The sequence below is a fragment of the Melanaphis sacchari genome, unplaced genomic scaffold (genome assembly GCF_002803265.2).
Source record: "Melanaphis sacchari strain LSU unplaced genomic scaffold, SCAv2.0 Contig36_pilon_pilon, whole genome shotgun sequence".
NCBI classification, from domain to species: domain Eukaryota; kingdom Metazoa; phylum Arthropoda; class Insecta; order Hemiptera; family Aphididae; genus Melanaphis; species Melanaphis sacchari.
This window is the reverse complement of record NW_020271232.1, coordinates 1,708,168-1,727,903: the sequence shown is the minus strand read 5'-3', so window position 1 is coordinate 1,727,903 and position 19,736 is coordinate 1,708,168. Positions and strand designations below refer to the sequence as shown.

At 27.3% G+C, this 19,736-nt stretch overlaps 1 protein-coding gene across 4 annotated transcripts in view; it reads right to left on the bottom strand.

Moving 5' to 3' along the window:
• LOC112597010 (syntaxin-binding protein 5) overlaps positions 1–18,653 on the bottom strand; it is a 136,200-nt gene extending 117,547 nt beyond the window's left edge. For 2 of the 4 annotated variants that reach the window (XM_025342909.1, XM_025342911.1), the window contains exon 1: positions 17,690–18,653. In XM_025342909.1, the coding sequence (XP_025198694.1) occupies positions 17,690–17,809 (120 nt within the window). In that variant the 5' untranslated portion in view covers positions 17,810–18,653. The remainder of the gene's footprint in view (positions 1–17,689) is intronic. The other 2 variants (XM_025342910.1, XM_025342912.1) reach the window with 2 other exon arrangements.
• Positions 18,654–19,736: the final 1,083 nt, after the last annotated feature.

Here is a 19,736-nt window from a genome sequence, read left to right as displayed (position 1 = left end):
TATCGTACATAGTAACTATAAACTACACTGAACCTAACATATAGTACACATCATAATATATAATTAAAACTATGAGCAAAACAACAATTAACTAAGTATATAATACAATTCAACGAAAACAACAACTAACTAATCATTTTGTTTAAAAGTACAATAAGAATTTAAAATTCTAGATACAGGTGAAAAAATATGTTCCGGTACTTATAGCAAAGTGTCAATGCTTTTGGTAAAGAAAAGCTGGTAAGATAATTTGTGTTTTAAGATGGAATATAAAAAATTGAAACCAACCGACTATTATAAGAAGAAACGTAAAAAAAGAAGGAACACAAATAAGACCGTTTATTAATTTATAAATAAAAGTTAAATCTGATAATTCACGACATAATAATAAGGTTTGAATATTCAATTCTAATCTAATTGTATTGTAATTGTGGTTAATAATAGGTATTTGAAAATTGAAAGATAAACATTTCAAAAAGTAGAAGACACGCTCAATATTATCAATATTTTATTTAGTGTATAGACTCTGTATAATTGAATCATATTTAAAAATTGATCTGATTAATTCATTGTAAAGTAATTAAAGAGAGCATTATAATATTGAAAAAATCGAAAAAGTAGATCTAAAAGCAAAAATATATCACTTTGGTCACATTCGCTGAACATTGTCAAGAAAAACTAATGTAGCAATAATTATGCTTCACATCGATCATTCCCAAATATCTCACAAACTGTTTAACGAACAAAGAAAACCCATCTAGTTGTCCTTCGTGCGAAATACACCAAAGTATTAATAAATACTAACGGAATACCTTAAATACGAAATCTTTAGAGAAAAAGCTAATCTTTCAGAGCATATCCCAGATCATTGAGCAACTCCCAAGACACAATAAATTCAATAATCAATTTCATTATCACTTCAAAGTTAATAAAAAGTTGTAAAATTAATCACTGGATAAGTTATTTTTCAAATCTCTTTTTTGTTTATTTTTTATTGTCAATACATTTTCATAACTTTTAATGGCCTTTTTTTGGTTACTTATAATAAAAAAAAACTTAATACGAGTATACTTAGAGTTTAGGTAATAATACACTTAATATGTTAATGAAAATTTAAATGAAATAAAAAAACTACACCAAGATCTTTGATGAATTGTCAATGTACCTACACTAGTTATACTTATATACTATTATATATTATATATTATACTTATATAAATTAAAATGATTTTATAATTTAGCATGAAATTAATCAAGGTAAAACATCGGTATAAATAACAATAACTTCATGAGCTATACGTTGTTTTATAATTTTTTTTTTTTTGATCTTCGTCATTATACTATTTTTTGTGTGTTTATCAACAAGTCTTTTGTTTGGGTATTTCCTGGAGTATTTCCTTTTGTCCTTTTACAGTATGTACAGTATGTACACAGGGATAAATATATTCACTCAATAAAAGATAACTTTCATAAAAATTACGGAATTTAAAAAAATGAAAATGATTATGTTTGTGGTATAGCTATAGCATATAAAAAGACTACATAAAATAATCATACATTACGTTAACAAACCGGTCTATTCTTATTGATATGATTACAATATTCATCAACTTAACATATATACATATATAAATGAATAATTTTTTTCCTTCATTCAGTTCACAATTAAAACATTAAAAGAATTTATTTTTAAAACTAAATATATCTAAATCCAAATGAACAATAAAAACACACATTAAAAATAGATATATTTGTTTTAGTTTTAAAATACAATGTAATTTAAATTAATTTTTGATTGAAAAATCAAATGTCTGAGAACTCCTGTTTCTTTATTATATACAAAAAATACTAGAAAGAAAAATAATTTACGTACGTGGCACAAGACTATCGCTTGATTAGAATTCGGTATAAAAAAACCTATATATATATATATATATATATATATATTGTTTGGGTTTTATCCAATAGCTTTTACGTTGATATGAGAGAGACACGAATGACTGGACATCTGGACATGATCCAAAGAAGTTTATTACTAAAGTATAAGACAATTTAACAGGTTGAACTAATAGAAAAATAAAATTATCTACTTTCTTGCACAAAAAACTTCATTTTCATTCACTCGCAATTTATAATATTATTTTACTACTGGCACCTATTCTGATTTAGTAAGCTGAATCTTACCTCAAATTAAATCTGCACTATATACTTAATTAATTTTATCTCCCCCTCCTTTCAAATATGAAATAAACATTAAATGAAAAATGTTTTGTTTTAATAAAGCAATACAATTTTAGTTATAATAAATCATTAAGTTATCCTAAACGTAATAAAAATTAACAAATTAAAGGATATTTTCACAAATGATTATACAGTTGAACATTCGATAAACGTAGATATATATTTTTACACAATAGGTATTTATTTTTTATATGAGCATAGTAATAACCCTCGAAAGCAACAAGTTATTTATACTAACTACATAACACATAGTTATAATGCCTAGATACCAATTTAATAATACTTTAAATACCTTTCATTAAGTATATTATACATTAGTTCAATGAAGACATATTTTAATTTATAGAAGTTTTTATTTTTAATCTAAAATATTTTATCATATTTCCTTTATTTTTAAATAACTTAATACGGTAAGAATATTTTTCTTACTGTAACATCCTTTCAGTAAGAATCTGAATTCCTTAATTATGCTAAACATTTAAACACCTGATGAATAATTGATTGATTTTAATATACAAGCATATCAAATTAATATACTATATATATATATCTATATATATTAAAATCTATATATCACAGATACTATAAAACAATATTTTTCATAATTTAAATTAATTATTTGATAGAATATTAAATTAAATACAAATCCTTAAATATATAAAAATAATTTTAATAGAAATAATTAGTTGTACACAATAAATTATTATTGTCATTCAAAACAATAGAAAAATATTATCATAAACTTTATAAACTTTATAAATACAATAAGCTGAACAATAGCGAATCTATTATTTATAACAGAATCATACATGCAAATAAATAACTCAATAACATACTAAATACATACTTATTTTAATTTCTAAAGTATGAAATTAAAATATTTTAAAAAAATTTTAAAAAATTTTCTCAGTTCTTTTGTTAAATGTAATCTAATATGTGTTAGATTTCCTAATAGAAAACTTAAATAAGCTTAAAAATTTTAATAACCACAATAACAAAAAAATGCATTTTTTACATCAGTAGGCAAGGATATAAAGACCCGTAGTACAATCACAAAATTAATTAATAAAAATCCAATATTAATAAATAACGAATCATACAATTTTAATAGCCTCCACCTCAGACAAAAAAATTTATAAATAAATGAAATACAAAATATATTTTAAAGAATTGCACGAAACTTCCAATGGTATTTAATTGGTTCATTAATCATGTTTTATAAATTTAAAAATATAAATTATAATATAGATATATGTAAATGTATTGTTATTTGCTATAAAATAATTAAAAATAAGAGCTTACAAATATTAACTTCAAACCATTTTAAATTATCCTAATCAAAATTTCTTTTAAATGAATTTAATTAAGTAATAATAAAAAATGTTCTGCAACAAATCATGAAGGCTTTTAAGCAGGAATAATCAAAAATGTTCATCCAACTTTTTTTAAATTTAAAACAAAATTTTTTTTATTTTTTCAATAACTTTTATTAATTATTAAATTTAAACAAAATTACCAAATAACCATCAAAACATTTTAAATAAATGCTAATATGCACGATTTTAACTTTTCATCATCCACATACTATCTTTCAAGTACAATAATTTAAAAGTGATTTAAAATGTTTTTAAATGTGTAAAAATTTAATATTACACAAATCATACTACGAGAAAAGAGATACGATGAAATGAGTTTAAATACTTCTAAAATCCGAAAACCTGGACATTGTATTTTGCCCAACTTTTTATAACTTAAATTATAAATATTAATAAAATGAATTTGAGAATTATAAACATATTAAAATTTGGATATAATTTATTATAAAATATTTCTGTAAAAATCATATTAATAACACTTCGATTTATTGAAATAAGTCAAATAACTACTCGTATGTTTTAGAACTTAATTAGATATAACTTTTTAAATATTGCGTTAGACAGTGTATTATGTTAAATTTTTGTCATCATAATGAATTTTATTTTATTAAATTATATATTCTAAAGCAGAAGTTTCCAAACTTTATATGATACAACCCATTTTGGAAATTATTTAAATTTTTGGCGACCCACAATAACATTATAGGTATATCTAGATTTTTTTATCTGATGACCTTTGTTTTTGCTTTTTCGATTTCATGATGTCATGATGACCATATGTCTAAAAAAAAGTATCATTTAAAAATATAATGTGACCCGTAGTTTGGAAACCTCTGTTCTAAAGAATAGAATCTATTCTGAAATAAAATTAATAGTAGCTAGTATAGAATATATATAGATAAACATCAACTCATACATAACTTTTTGCAAAACTCTAAATAAATTATTCAACACTTAATAATAAAAATTTTTAAAAAACCATAGATAACATAAAGTTCTGATGCAAAATAAAAATGTTAAATATAGCCGACGTGTTAAATTGATAATAAATAAATAAAAATATTCAACTGTTGATTACCAGTTGAACTAATTATCTTGTTTTATAAACTGATAAAAGTTTATATCACAAATTAATAACCTAGTTTCAGTGAATTAGTACATTAACAGCATCGTAAGCAAAATAAAATGTTTTAACAGAGTAGATAATAATAAAATTTATTGTACAAATATATAATTGTTCATTTTTTTTTTTGTTTAGAATTATTGACATTAATAATACAATTTTTTTTAAAATTAATTTTGAATTAATGACAGCTTTTACATTTATATCAATACATTTTAAATAGAAGAGATGTGTTATACTTAAATTTTAAGTAACGCAGATAAAAATTAAACACATGCGACATTTTATTATATTTTTAGAAAATTAATATAGGTTAGTTATATGCAATCAAAAAATTGTACTGCTTACCTAATATCTGATAATATTCAATTTATAATATAACCTATTTTATTTATTAAATTTATTCAAAATGTTATTTTATTAAGCACTGTTTTACTAACTTCAGATTTTACTTGATATAATTATGATGAGAATTAACACAAAATATTTGACCAAAAGTGGTTTTATATATTTAATTTAAGTTACCACTTGACCTCTAAACTAAACGGGTCAATGGGATGCTGTATTTTTTTTTTTTTTTTATTACGTATCCTGAAATTAATAAAATGAATCAATAATAATTTATTATATTGTAATTACAAATTTAAGTTTGAATGTTAAATGTATATTCTTATGTTTGTAAATATATTATTTTATATAAAAGTTATTAATTACATATAAGCTTAAAACTCAAAATATTTAAGTGTATGTTAAATAAATTTAAGGAACACTTAAATAAGCGAATTAACATCGAGATAAATGTAGTAGAATAGAAATGTTATAATTAAATTTATAATACTAAATAAAATAGTGAATCATAATAATTATTAAATACAGTAAATTAATAACTAGTTATACTATAAAAAACTCCGTTCTGATTTATATAAATTAAATATAACTCTGGACTCTATTTTTGTTTTGTTTTTTTTTTTTTTTTTAATTTTTTTTCTTAATTTTTTATATCATTCAAATTAATTCATAATATTTAATTACAGTTTTATTAACTGTAATTCCATTATGGTTAATGTATACTTAATTACATTTTTGTTTTTTGCAATTTGGTTATCCTTTCAAATAAATTACAATTTTCTCCAAGCAATATTTCTTACATTTGATTCCACATAAATAAAAAAAAATATTAACAATAGTTATCATAAATTATTGGTTTATTTTTTATAGGATAATTTGCCATGATTAACAAATAACAATGATATGATATGACACTTATTTATTTTTGGATTAAATTTTTAGAAGCATATACTCGTGTGTATTTTAAAATTAAAATAAATTTCTACTTTAACTATGAATTAACAAAAAATTACAAAAATTACTAAACTACAAACATACTTTCAATACAAAATTTTAAAACATATTTTATTACAAACGATATAGCTAGTGTGAAAACACGACAGTAAGATTACTATTAAACATGTCGAACAAATTAATATAATAATAATTAAATCATATTATATACTCGGTAACTATATGTAATTTAGGAAATAGAAGTAGTACCGATAACACGTGCAAATTTTACCAGCCATTTCTAAAATAATTTTAATCATTTGTTTATAAGTATTTATAATTATGAAAAATTAATTCAATCAATTTATATAATATTTTATATCAGGTACCTATAATCAATACCTACATAATATGTTAACATACTATATACCTGCTTGGTATTTTTTCAATTAATAATTGTATTACACCATTCAATAAATAACTTGGAAAATAAAAATATATCTATATATATATATAATAAATACGAATAAAATATGTTATTCATTAAGGTACACACGCATTGTGCAATCGTCTCGCCGCACGTATAACAGAATTAAGATATGTATAGTCACCTGAGACACACGGTTGGGTTAGCAAATCTCACGACAGTATAGAAAATATAAAAGCAAAAATGTTGCGGTTATCTTTAATCTCCCGTCGGCAGCAGCTAACCGCTAGCGGCGTTTTCCTGAAATACAGTGACAAAAGCGGAAATCCCATAAAGGATGAAAATACGACGAAAGAACGATGACAGGGGACGAAATATCTAATGCGATGAAGGGAGGTATAGTATAGCGGGAAGAAGGGTGAAAGGGAGGGTGAGAAAAAAATACGAGAAAAATCCGTTGTTAACCGGAACAGACGGTAGCGACGACGACGTAATGAACCACACGTGTTTGTTGCTTCGGTCGGCGCGCACGCATACTTGACCGAACCCCGCACACACCATTTCACGACATGAATATAATGATAATTATTAATAATAACAGTAATAAAAAGTAGTAATAGTAGGAGTGATGCTGAAAAAAATTATTTATTTTCTTTGAAAACTACTCTATTTTAGTTATACAATATACATCTCTTCTCATTAAAAGCGCTGATGAAACAAAAACGTTTAGAGGTAGATTCAGAAACTCCATGTCATATGTGCCAAGCTTAAGTAGGTATATAATATGATGATCGAATATTTTAAAGAAAATTAAGCATGTGTGAATAAAAAAGGAAGATATAAGTGCCAACTAATGTATCTCTGAACTTAAACCGACAACCACTAAGTATAATATATATTATACACTATACAGCAACACATTCACTAGCAAATCGATAATAAATGATTAGTAAATGGTTTTAAAACTAAAACACCTATTTCATAAATTCTAAAAAAATAATATTTTTCTGGATTTTTCAGGATTTTCCATTATCTTTTATTAAAGACCTATATAATACAATATTCATAAAATATGTGATGTCTTAACTCTAAAAATATTATATATTACACGAAGTAACCCATAAATCATAACTCATAATATTAATATTAAATATTGTATTTTTACTATATACAACTATTGCGTCACGAGCACATCGTCAACGTATATTGCGGTGCAATTAACCGATGCGTATTAACCTTTCGGCCACCGACGCGTGCGCCAATTGATGTCCAATCTCGACCTCAAAGGACCTCGACCCCGTCAAACTATCGCAGCACTAAACATCTAAACTATGCTATTACATATCTATGTATATTATATACATAATGATACATAATAATCACATTTGTTGACGAGTCCCATTTTAGGACGAAAAAACTTAGTCCCTTAGTTGATGATGAAGACTTACTATGATAATATACTCGTATATACCCAATTTATTAATATAACCATAATTATCACCATAATTATTATTATTACTATTTCTATTAAATTTCTATTATTATTATTATTATTGTTGTTTATGCGTAAAGCGTACTTGATAATATTCATCTTCACCATTTTTTAACACAGTACACAAGCATAAAAAGATATGCCTAATATGAAACCTAGTTCCATTGAGAATATTATTATGATGAGATATTATTTTTCATAAAAATTCAATTAAATACTATTTTTTATTTTTTTATTTTAGATTAAATCGTACCCTTCGAAATAATACTTATCAAATGAAAATAGATTAACTAAGGCAATACATCATGATTGTGTGGTTTTTAATTTAATTTCCTATTTGTACTCCCAACAGTAATATAAGTAACAAAATATCCATAATCATATTATTATATAATATTTATTAACTTGAAAATATGATAGATTTTAATATGAATTTTTTAAAATTCAAAAAAATATTCTCTCCTTGTTTTCAAACCAAAATTATTAATCACATAAACTATAACATATAATATACGTGTATTGTATAATAATCAAAATCAATAAAAAAAATTGTGTGTCTATCTTTATTATTAAACTTTGATTTCTATAGTTATCATTAACATTAATGCTACATTATTTTTAATCAACAATAAGCGAATGAACATAAATAATTATTTAGAAAAATACAAAAAATTTCCTAATTAATTACTATTTTTTTTTAACTCCCTTAAAGTATATCAATAAGATAAAACATTCTGATCCAAAATGTACTATCAAACAAAATAAAAAAAAACGCAAATATAAAATCAGTGCGGTCTTTGTTCAAAATTTAAAATATAATTCAATAGGTTTACTTACTAGATCTATAAATAAGATTTAGGTTAAATTTATTGTAATGTTTATAATAGTTAAGGTTATTTTGAACTCTAGTAAAAGATAATTTAAGCAAGTAAGACATAATAATAGTAACATGTCTAATTAGTGAATAAAATTTAAAAAAAAATAACCATTAAATTAACTAGTATGTAATTCAGCACAATACTTTTTATTTTTAACATAAGATACTTCAAATAGGTATACTAAATATAACCAAAATAATACAAGTATAATGAATACATTATTGATTTATTAATCCTCGTGATTAGACATAATTTATGAGATTTATCTTCAACTACCAACTTAACAATTAATAGCTTAAAAAAAAAACCATACAAAATGATTAATAAAAACATCAAAAAGACGATTATCGAAGTGAATAATTATTTTTTTGTCTTTATGGAAAATATTTTTTTTATTCTCGGCTTAAAAAGAAATAATCTTCAAGTTTTAAAATTTAACAAAATATTTTACTAGAAAGCGTAAACATCTTTTATATAATTCCATAGAACTACCATTATTTGTTTGTTTACGAAAAATTGGTTATGTTTAACATATTTAAGTAAAATGATCATATTTATTAAAATAAATGGTCATAAAAATAATTCCAAGTGTTTATTATTAAGTTAATAAAATTTTTATGTTATACATACATGTATGAGAGTTCGTAATTAGCACCAAAATAAAGATATGTAATTTGCACCACTGCAGATAGCCGAAAATAGTGTTTGTAATTTGCACCAAAATAAGGGCATATAATTGGCACCTCCGTAAGTAGTAAAAATAGTAAATGTAATTTGCACAAAAATCAAAATTGATTGATAGGTACTACCAAAAGAATAATCGTACAAGTTTCGATATTTGAAAAAAAAATTTACTTCACTAAAGTTCTCACCAATTTTTAAACAGATACATACATCAAACTATCGAGTTTATATATACCTAACCAAATGATTTCTCAAACAAGTGAACGAATAAATCAAATTCAAGTTGGTTTAGACCAGTATAACAATAAATTGATTTCAGCAACTTCATTCATGAATTAGTGACATACAATTACAAAAAACCTATAAGTATCAAAACATAAATTTTAATCTAACTAATCTAGCAATCAATGCAACATCAGTTTGTTTTATTATTTTTATTTTTTTTTTATTAATTATACTCAAATATCAAAAATTGAACGATTATTCTTTCGATAGTACCTATCTTATAATAATCTATTTTGATTTTGGTTCTAATTGGTTCTAATTATATTTCCTATTTATTACTACCTGAGATTGTGCAAATTACATATCTGTATTTTGGTACAAATTACAAACGCAGTTAAAAATATTTGGTGCAAATTACACATGTTGTAAATATTTATGGTCAATTTTAGTGCAAATTGACTACACTCACGTATATAGTACACTTTTATAATTTATTATGAACCTCTAACAAAAAATAATAAAAAGTGATCTGGTTTTAATCATGAACAATAGATAAATACCTACTCAATGTTTATTTTATAACTTTATTTACACTTTTAATCTTTGAGAATGTATAATATGTTTCAATAATTATTATTAAGTATATTAATAATAAATCTACAAAATTAAATCAAAAATTATTTTATTTAACATAATTAGTGATAATTAAAATATTTCAATAAAAAAAAAATCGTATTTCATATACATTTTTTTTTTTTTTTTATTAATCTCTACTTATTTATTATTTTACTCATTATTTTCATTAAATTAATAAAAATGCTAGATTTAATATATAAAAATAAATCCTAGATAAATGATATAAATTAGACTACAAAAGTAATTGAAAATTAATTTAAACAACATAATATACAATGACAGGTTTCCTTTAAACTTAGGGATATAATCTCAAGCTAATGTTATTTTTTAATTACATCAACATACCTACAAACTATTACAGTTTATAAATTTCTGTATTTATTGTATTTGAAAACTTTTCCATTCATACCTACACCCAGTTAATTATAATCCTAACATAACCTATGAGCTACCTACTAAATTGCGTATCAATGTATATACTTATATCCTTGTCATAAAACAATAAACATATTTTTTAATTGTCTTTTTATTTATATTTTATGGTATAATTGTAATAAATTTATATTTTTACCTAGAGAAAAAAAACTTAGTTTAAGATTTTATATACTAGTTATTAAAATGTAAATTTAGAATAAAATAGAAGTTACTCAATTATTTAAGTTTATGTATTATGTGCAACCATTCACTACCGTAACTTGTAACATAATTCTAAAATAATTTTGTATATTGTTTTCATTTAGAATTTTATTCCTGTACATTTATTTATAACAACTTTAAATCCTAAGTAAGAGTTAAAAGTTGATACTTTATCATCATAATCTTATAGAATTTCTATATTTTTAAACATCTATTTTAAAAAATTATGAAGTTTAGACTTTACACTGAAATTCAATTTCAGTTTTTATTATAGATTATGACTTTTCACATAGTTACAGGTACTTACTATAATTCTGAAGTAAATAACTGAATAATGAAAAATATTAAATAATATATAAAATGCAAGTTATATTTTTCTTGCTTTATATAAATATTTGTTAGTATATATTTTGTATTTTTGTTACTTTTTAACAAGTACGCGTATTCAGGCACCTACTAATATTATTCTTTAATAACAATAAAAAAATTGTTCAAATCAAAATTATAATACTATATTTAATTCAATCGCCATCTGAATTCTAAGTTTTTAAATCGAATAACCGACTAAACTTTATTATTTATGTAAACCATTATTCAAATAAGAATCATTGAAGAAAACAAACCACATTAATTTCTCTTCGCACACAATAGAAATAAATTCTATTTTTGTATGGTATGCACAGTAGAAAATTACCACAGATTATAAACGATCAGAAACTTTGTCAACCATGAGTAGATTATAATATTATATCCAATGTTAATCATGGACAATTTTAGGCAAACATGAAAATCCATCAATACATCATTAATTTTTCCAACGCAAAAGCTTGTAATGCAGCTTACACATTTCAAAAATGTATTCTACCAAGAATATTAAATCAAAACTGACAACTGTTTAAAATATAGTTATTAAAATACATAAAACTATCCAGTAACCATCGAATTTATTAGTACAGGTACAAAAAATAGATAGTAACCTACATACAAAATTCTCTCGTATTTTATTGCACAACAGTTATATATTATATATATGTATAATTTATTATATATACATATATAGTTGTATAATACATATATATATATATAAATGTGTATGCATATTTATTTGTGTGGAAAAACAACAGTAATATTAAAGAGGTCAATCGAGCGGTACTGGAATTCTCTCTTGTTTTTCACCATTTCGAGGGGTGGAAAGGATTATAGGGGATGTTATTTCACTCTGTTTTTATACGCAGTGCATACTAATTACTCTCAAACATGCACGTCATACTTTTACAAAAGTATAATAGAAGAAACTAAAAACACGTGGAGATAACATACTTTTCACCTTCTTTTAAATTACCTAGCTACTCATTATTACATTGGTAGATCCGTAGGCGTATGCACGGGGCAAGCCGGTTGAGCCTCGACTCGACCGGAATCTTTTTAAGGACATAGTAAAATTTCAACCAGATACTAATATTAATAATGAATCAATACATTCATGGCTAGATTATATGAAAACAATTAATTATATAAAATCATTTAATGGATTTTTCACTGTACTGAAATTATTCGGTGTAATACCAGTTACAAGTTATTCCTGCAAATAGGTATTTTCCGGTATTTTCTAAATTAGCAATAGTAAAAAAAAAAAAACTTAAGGAGTACTATACATCAAGACCGACTTAATAGTTTATTATTAATGTGTACTGAACCAAAACTAACATCAAATACTAATATTCAAAATAGTATGGAAATAAGAGAATTCATTTATACTCATAATTCTTTAATTAAAATTATCACATAATTAAGTTTATATAATTTTTTGTTTATTAAATCAAGTTTTTTTTTTTAAATTTGGATATTGTGTTTTATTCTTTTTATGCATAATTGTATTCATATAATTTTATTTTTAACTTCAAAAATATCTATATATGTTTATAAATGAATGTTATGTATACATACAACTTGATTCTATTTACACAGTTTTTAATTTACAATTAGAATGTACATTATGTGTTAAAAAAAAAAATAGGGGCACTGTCCAAGTATTGGAGCATTAGAAGCATTATAATTGTTCCAGGCTCGATCAGAAATTGAAATCTCCGCACGCCTATGGGTAGATTTTATTTACATTTTGTACTCACATTGTTATTATTGTTTACAATTATTACTATATTTTCGTCCACAATCATTTGTTATTAATAAATTATAAAACAATAAAAAAAATGATATAAAAGTCACAGTTTTAATCATAAATATAAAAATTTAAAAAAATTAAAGAAATATCATATTGTAAAATATAGCAATTAGTTATCTCTCAATCACATACAATTACTACCTACACTAATATTATAACTATAACAAACGAGCACTTCTACACTAGTGGACTATACATAATTCCTTTAACAATTAAAATTAATGCAAAACTCTAGTCCCACTCTTCAGGTACTATTCATTAATTCATTAATCATCTATGATAATGAAGCGAATGTTTGAATATTTCAACCATATTGTAACAATTTAATAATTTTATTTTTTATTGCTATAAAATTTTAAAAAAGCATTTAATTTCAAAAAATAAATTAAATTAAATGTGCTCTTGCTATCAAGACTTAGCAATTTCAGATTCAACAAGCTTCAATTTAAAAATAAAGTAAACGATAGTATGACACATACACGTAATAAACATCACAAAATATTCTCCCCCATTAGTACTATAATGAAACTTATAAATTAGTTATAACTTATTATAACACCTATTAGTAGTCCATTTTTTTTTAATTAAAATAAAATTAATTGAGTTTTCATAATTTTAAAGTATCGAGGTATCTTTTTAATATTTTACTTCAAATTTTCAAGTATCTAAAATCATCATTATTGATACTCAATTTTAAATTTATTTTACTATTAAAAATATGTTTAACTAAACTCTTATTTATAATTAAAGAATTAAAAATAAAATTAATTATTACCCATCTTGAGACATTTTAAATATATTTTTCAGGTTTTGTATAAGTGTTGTATTCAAAACAGAAAATTTCTTTCAATATAAAATAAATTAAATACAAAAGAAAAATACAGAAATTCTCTGTAGCTTTTTACTGTGGTTGAACATGTCATAATAAGTGTAAGTATAGTAATCCAGATTTATTAAGCGATATAAATAAAAATCTTTAATAATAATATAATCATGGATTTCTCTACAATACAATTTACTTATTATATTAAAATTGTATATTTATTTTTTTATTAACTGATCATATATTTGATGTAAGATGTATAAATTAATAGTCTTACACTAAAGAAGACTTAAGTTAGAAACGTTAAGGACACAACTAAGGGGAGTTAATCCTCTAGGAAACTAACAAAACAAATGGTAGTATACATCCAGGATATAAAACTTAAGAAATAATATCCTAAAACGGTTATGAATAATTATACTTCTCAAAAAATAAAATGAATTAATTATACTTTAAAAAATGAGATACGCAGTATAAAACTGACATTTGAATAATTATATATTTTTACAACTATAAAATTACAAAAAAGATATCATTATGTTGTTTTTTAAGGCGTGTTTTCCATTATGTATAATATGTATGCAATTTTTTGTTTAACATGAAATCGACATTCCAAGGCGATGCTTTTTAGACTGTGCGATACCCGTTGGAAAGGAGGAAACCCTCTCCAGTTTACCTACGAGAAATTCAAAAACGAACAATATATCAAAGTCCTAACAGGCTTTAATAGTATTTTTGCAATAGACTTATTGACGTTTTCAAACTGACAACTTAAAATATATTTATGAAAAATGCAATTGAAACAAGCAAATTAAAATAGACACTTATTTAGAATTTGACTAACTAAAAACACGCGTTGATTTGGGCACCTAGAGATTTAGCAATAACGAGTTGTTTCCGAAAGTCTGTGCATATACCTGTGACAATTACGTTGACGATGGATAACAATCGGAGTTTAAATTATTATACGTTATTATTACAATAATATTGTTTTGCTTTAACCTTGAAAATGTTATTTCATTTTTACGTGAATCACTATAAATTAATTTTCCTTTGAGACAATCAAGAACATCTATAGGTTTAAATTACTTTCACATTTCTTAGTTTAATGATTAATTTCAAATAGTTTAAAATAATAAATTCCAGTCACTTAAAAAATAATATTAATTTTGGTCAATAGTTACATACTTCTCAAATATACAAACTTAACTAGAAACAACAAAATATACTATGAAATTTCAAAACAAAAAATATGTTGATTTGATAACTACAAAATATCCTATCAAAGCAATTTGAATGAACAAAATAAAATTATTAGCATTCTATGTATGAAGGTCATTTCTGAAATAATGAATATAAATATATAGTATACATTGCATTGTGCAACACACCTACAATAACACACAACTGTTTTTATTATATAATAATACATCTAACAACTTTTAAATTTCAATGAATATAAAATATTACAAGTTAAATCTTGAATGTTTATTGATGTTTAAATTTTAATTAAATAAACATATGACTATAGTTAATATATCCTACTGCCTAGTACCTACATTACCTATCTAAAATAATTTTACGCAAGTATGTCAGTTATCACTGTTATCAGCCATTAAGTGTCCAAGTATTACAAGTATTATTTGTTTACAAAATATAATTAATATGTTTTAATATTGTATTACTAATAAATCACTGTGGTATACCCACAACAAGCAGCAACATTATTTTTATAACTAGCTTAACTCTTCTATCTTTTCACAATATTTTGTTGAAATAAAAACCTTTTTTAACATTTTATTAAATTCTTTTACGCAACAGAATTCAATCGATTTTCCATTACGTTGAATTTACAGTTTACTTTCATATTATTTTGCTTATAAATTAAAATACTATCAAAGAACCATTAGAGCTATGTATAAAGCAAACAATAAATAAAACCAACGTATGCGTAAAGTACACGTACATCTACACAATTTACAGTATGACCAATAGGTTACACTTACGGTTTTTTAACAAAACAATTTATAATAAGTGGTAATTTTTTTTAAATTTTTCATTTTATATTATTTATTCCAGTTCTCAGACAACCACGTATTCAAGTTTATGGGTTTGCATAATCAAAATATTAATAATTTCAAAATAGGTCTTTTCTGAACCGGACATTTTATAAAACCCAAAAAATAAATCGTCTACTTGCAAGTTTTTAGTTATAAGAACATTATGATTTAAAAATCAATGTATAAACCTACCAAGTCATATTATTTTAAGTTCGCGTAAGGAACCTTAATAACGTAATGTATATATTATCTATTACATTAGCCTACGTTATTGATCGTCAATAATATGTTAAAAGAAAAAACAACTATTTAATTTGATGTAACTCGTTATTTGAAACCATGCCATGTGCGACTAACCACGAGAACCAAATACAAAACACACGTATAAATTATCTTATTTTACGTATGAAATTTGCCATACAGCGTCCACGATACAGAATGATAATAATACAAATATGCCAAAAATACACATCGCATTTCGTGAATATAAAACGATAATCGATTCGATCAAAGCAATACATACAGCTACAATGTGTTAGGTAAACAATTAATTAATTAACGGAAAAACAGGAGGGACTGTTTGACGTTTTTTAAAAAAAAAAAAATTGGTTTAGTCGTTAGATCTCAGATCCCGAACCAATACGAACAACTGTACAAGTGTAGATCACCTCCTATCCCAAAATCATTGTAAGTATACCTACCTACCTACCTACCTACCTACGTAGACGGAATTATAGTGAAACAACAAAAAATATGTTAAAAAATGTCTATAATATGTTACAGGCTGCGTACACTCCCGTATAACACACACACATACAAACGTATATTTTGTACAGTAATCGCTGCAGCAGTATGCCGTTATTGAGTATGCGAAAAAAAAACCATTTATTATAAACCAATTTATAATGACGACTACGAGCGTACACCGGCAGGTAATGTTTACTGTGTTTGCACACTACTGCACGTGTGTCCATATTTTATCGTAAAAAGACGCGTAATTTCAATACGCACCGCGTCTACATCAACACATTATTGCTGGTTCATGTGACGAGCTGCATACGGTGGGCGGCGGCGGCAGAGGTCTGTTTGACTGACATCCATATGGTCGCACATGTTGAACCGCTGCCGCGGCCGACGAGTGCTACCGCCGCCGCCGTATTGTTATTGTATAGGTAGGCCACCGTCGTCGCTTTGAATGCGGTCCGATAAGCGGGCGCGCGCGCGACCAACATTATCACCGGTGAGTGGAACACAGCGAATAGAGTAGGCCATTAAATAACAATATTATTATTATTATTACTATTAAACACAACGCACGAATATAGGCGACTGTGGCCACGCGATAACCTCGCGTTTACCCCCACCTTGTGACGAGCGAGCGCCAACGATACCGAGCCGCGCGGGAATCGCTATACGGTAACCCCGCCACTGTTTGAACGACATCGCTATACGGTCGTACTGCATCAGTCAGTGCACAATATTACGCGATAGGTACGCAATTGTTATTGTTTTTATCATTAATTATATGATCATAATTATTATTAATATTACTATTATTATACTATTAATATTTCAAATATTGTGTTATTTATAGATCGGCGGATACTGCCGTAGATCGAGCTCACCTTGGCCACTTGGAAGTATTCGGGCCGGAGCGTCTCGACGATATCCTGATCGGGTTTGATCTGGGGCGCCACCGAGGACCGTATGCCGTCCAAAACACCTTTGAACGTGAACTTCTTCATGTCGTCGGTCGCGCGTATACGTCGCACGTTGCACAGCAACAATAACAACAGGCAACACCAGCGGTAACAGCAACACTCGCGCACCGCCGTTTACCACACTATCATAATAATAATATTTCGTCTAAATTCTCTGGCACCGGGACAGCGGTTAACCGGACAGACCGGTACACGAAACGGGGGGGAACACAAAATCGCCGGCGAGTTCAGTTCGCCATGGGTTCGCACACGCGTTCGACGAACGACGAAAAAAAAATAAAAATGTACTTTAATACAATATTATGGATATTGTATTGTACAATATAATATCATGTCTTGTCGGTTATGTTCTTAAAAAAAATATAATATATTATTATTTATTGTACACGGGCATTAAATGTTGCTCCGGACGGAACACGCCGCACACACGTCGGACGACGACTGACTGCAACGATCGTACTGTGTAGACGGAGGAGAAACGCGACGCACGAAATGTGTGTGCCGTGTAACCGTGCGAGCGCGCGCGGGCGCGTGTGTGCGCGATGTATATTTTACAGTATGCGTGTACCTTCGCGCGGCGCTACGTAGTGCACCGCGACGGACGGCAACGACTGTGCCGTTTCCGCGTATACTGCACCACCACCGCGGCCACCGCCAGCAGCACACCACCGACGGCAGTTATCTCGCCGATATAATATTATATGTGTGAGCGCGTGTGTGTGTGTGTGTGTGTGTGTGTGTGTGTGTGTGTGTGCGCGTGCAGTATTATCTCGTTATCTCGCGGCCGACAAATGTAACGTGTCGCGCGTGTACGGTGACGGAGTACGACGACGACGCACGAGCCACGGGCAGAGACGCGGCTCAGCGTCGACCGCGTTCCACTGGGTACTGTGGACGCGCGTGCGCCGCTTCCCCGACTGCGCGGCGATACTCCGCTTTGTGCGGGTGCGTGACGCCGCCACGACGCCGACCGCCGGTGGGGGCGCCCTGCCGGTGGTGGCTGATAAAAGTTTACCATAATATACGCCATGGACGCGCGCACCTCCCGCCGCCGCTTTACGAGCGGTGTCCGCGCGCGAGGTTACGGCGGTGGCGGCGTTGTCGGCGGTGGCGCCGGCGGAGGTAGTGGCAGGGGATTTGTACGCGCGTAAAGGTGTTCGGTGTTGGTGGCGGTGCGCGCGGCGGCGGGGGAAGCTTGCTGCTGCCGATCCCGGGCTGTCGCCAATCGTTAAACGGCGGCGGCAACGGCAACGGCAACGACGACGACGACGCCACCGGAGCCCCCCAAAGTAACTCGGGCATTTCACGTGTGTGCGCCCTCTCCGCGCATCGACACACACACACACACGTGGGCGCGCGCGCGCGTGGAGGAACACCGAAAAGTCTACTCTGACGCGAACCCTTCGGACGGCGAGTGACTGGCGGCGCCTCTTTTCCGCGCGCGCGTATGTGTGTATGTGTGTGTGTGTGTGACGCGCACCCGGACTACCCTCATAATCATAATAATGTATTGTAATGTTATCATAAATTATACCCAGCATCAGTGATCTCCGGATTGTCATCTGCGTGTGTTATGTCATACAATATATACATATTACATGAATACGAACGCAAATCGATTTTTCATTTTTATACAGTCGGTAAACGAGTCTGTAAAAATCGCAGCGTTTTAAAACCCCGATGAGCAGACCACTGGTATTCCGTCCCAAAAACCGCTTCGAAGTTTTGTAATTAGTTTTGTTTGTATATATATACGTAATTACGAACTGCTTAATCTAACCCCACACCTACTCATCAACGTAAGTTACGTCCTCGTTTGAAGGGTGTTAGATCTTAAACCAAAACAAATAATGTGGGTAAATTTATTTTTGGTTTAAATCTTGGGAAGGAAGGCGATATTATATTTATGAATGTCGAGAACGATACTAAATCCTATACCCTGGACGTAACT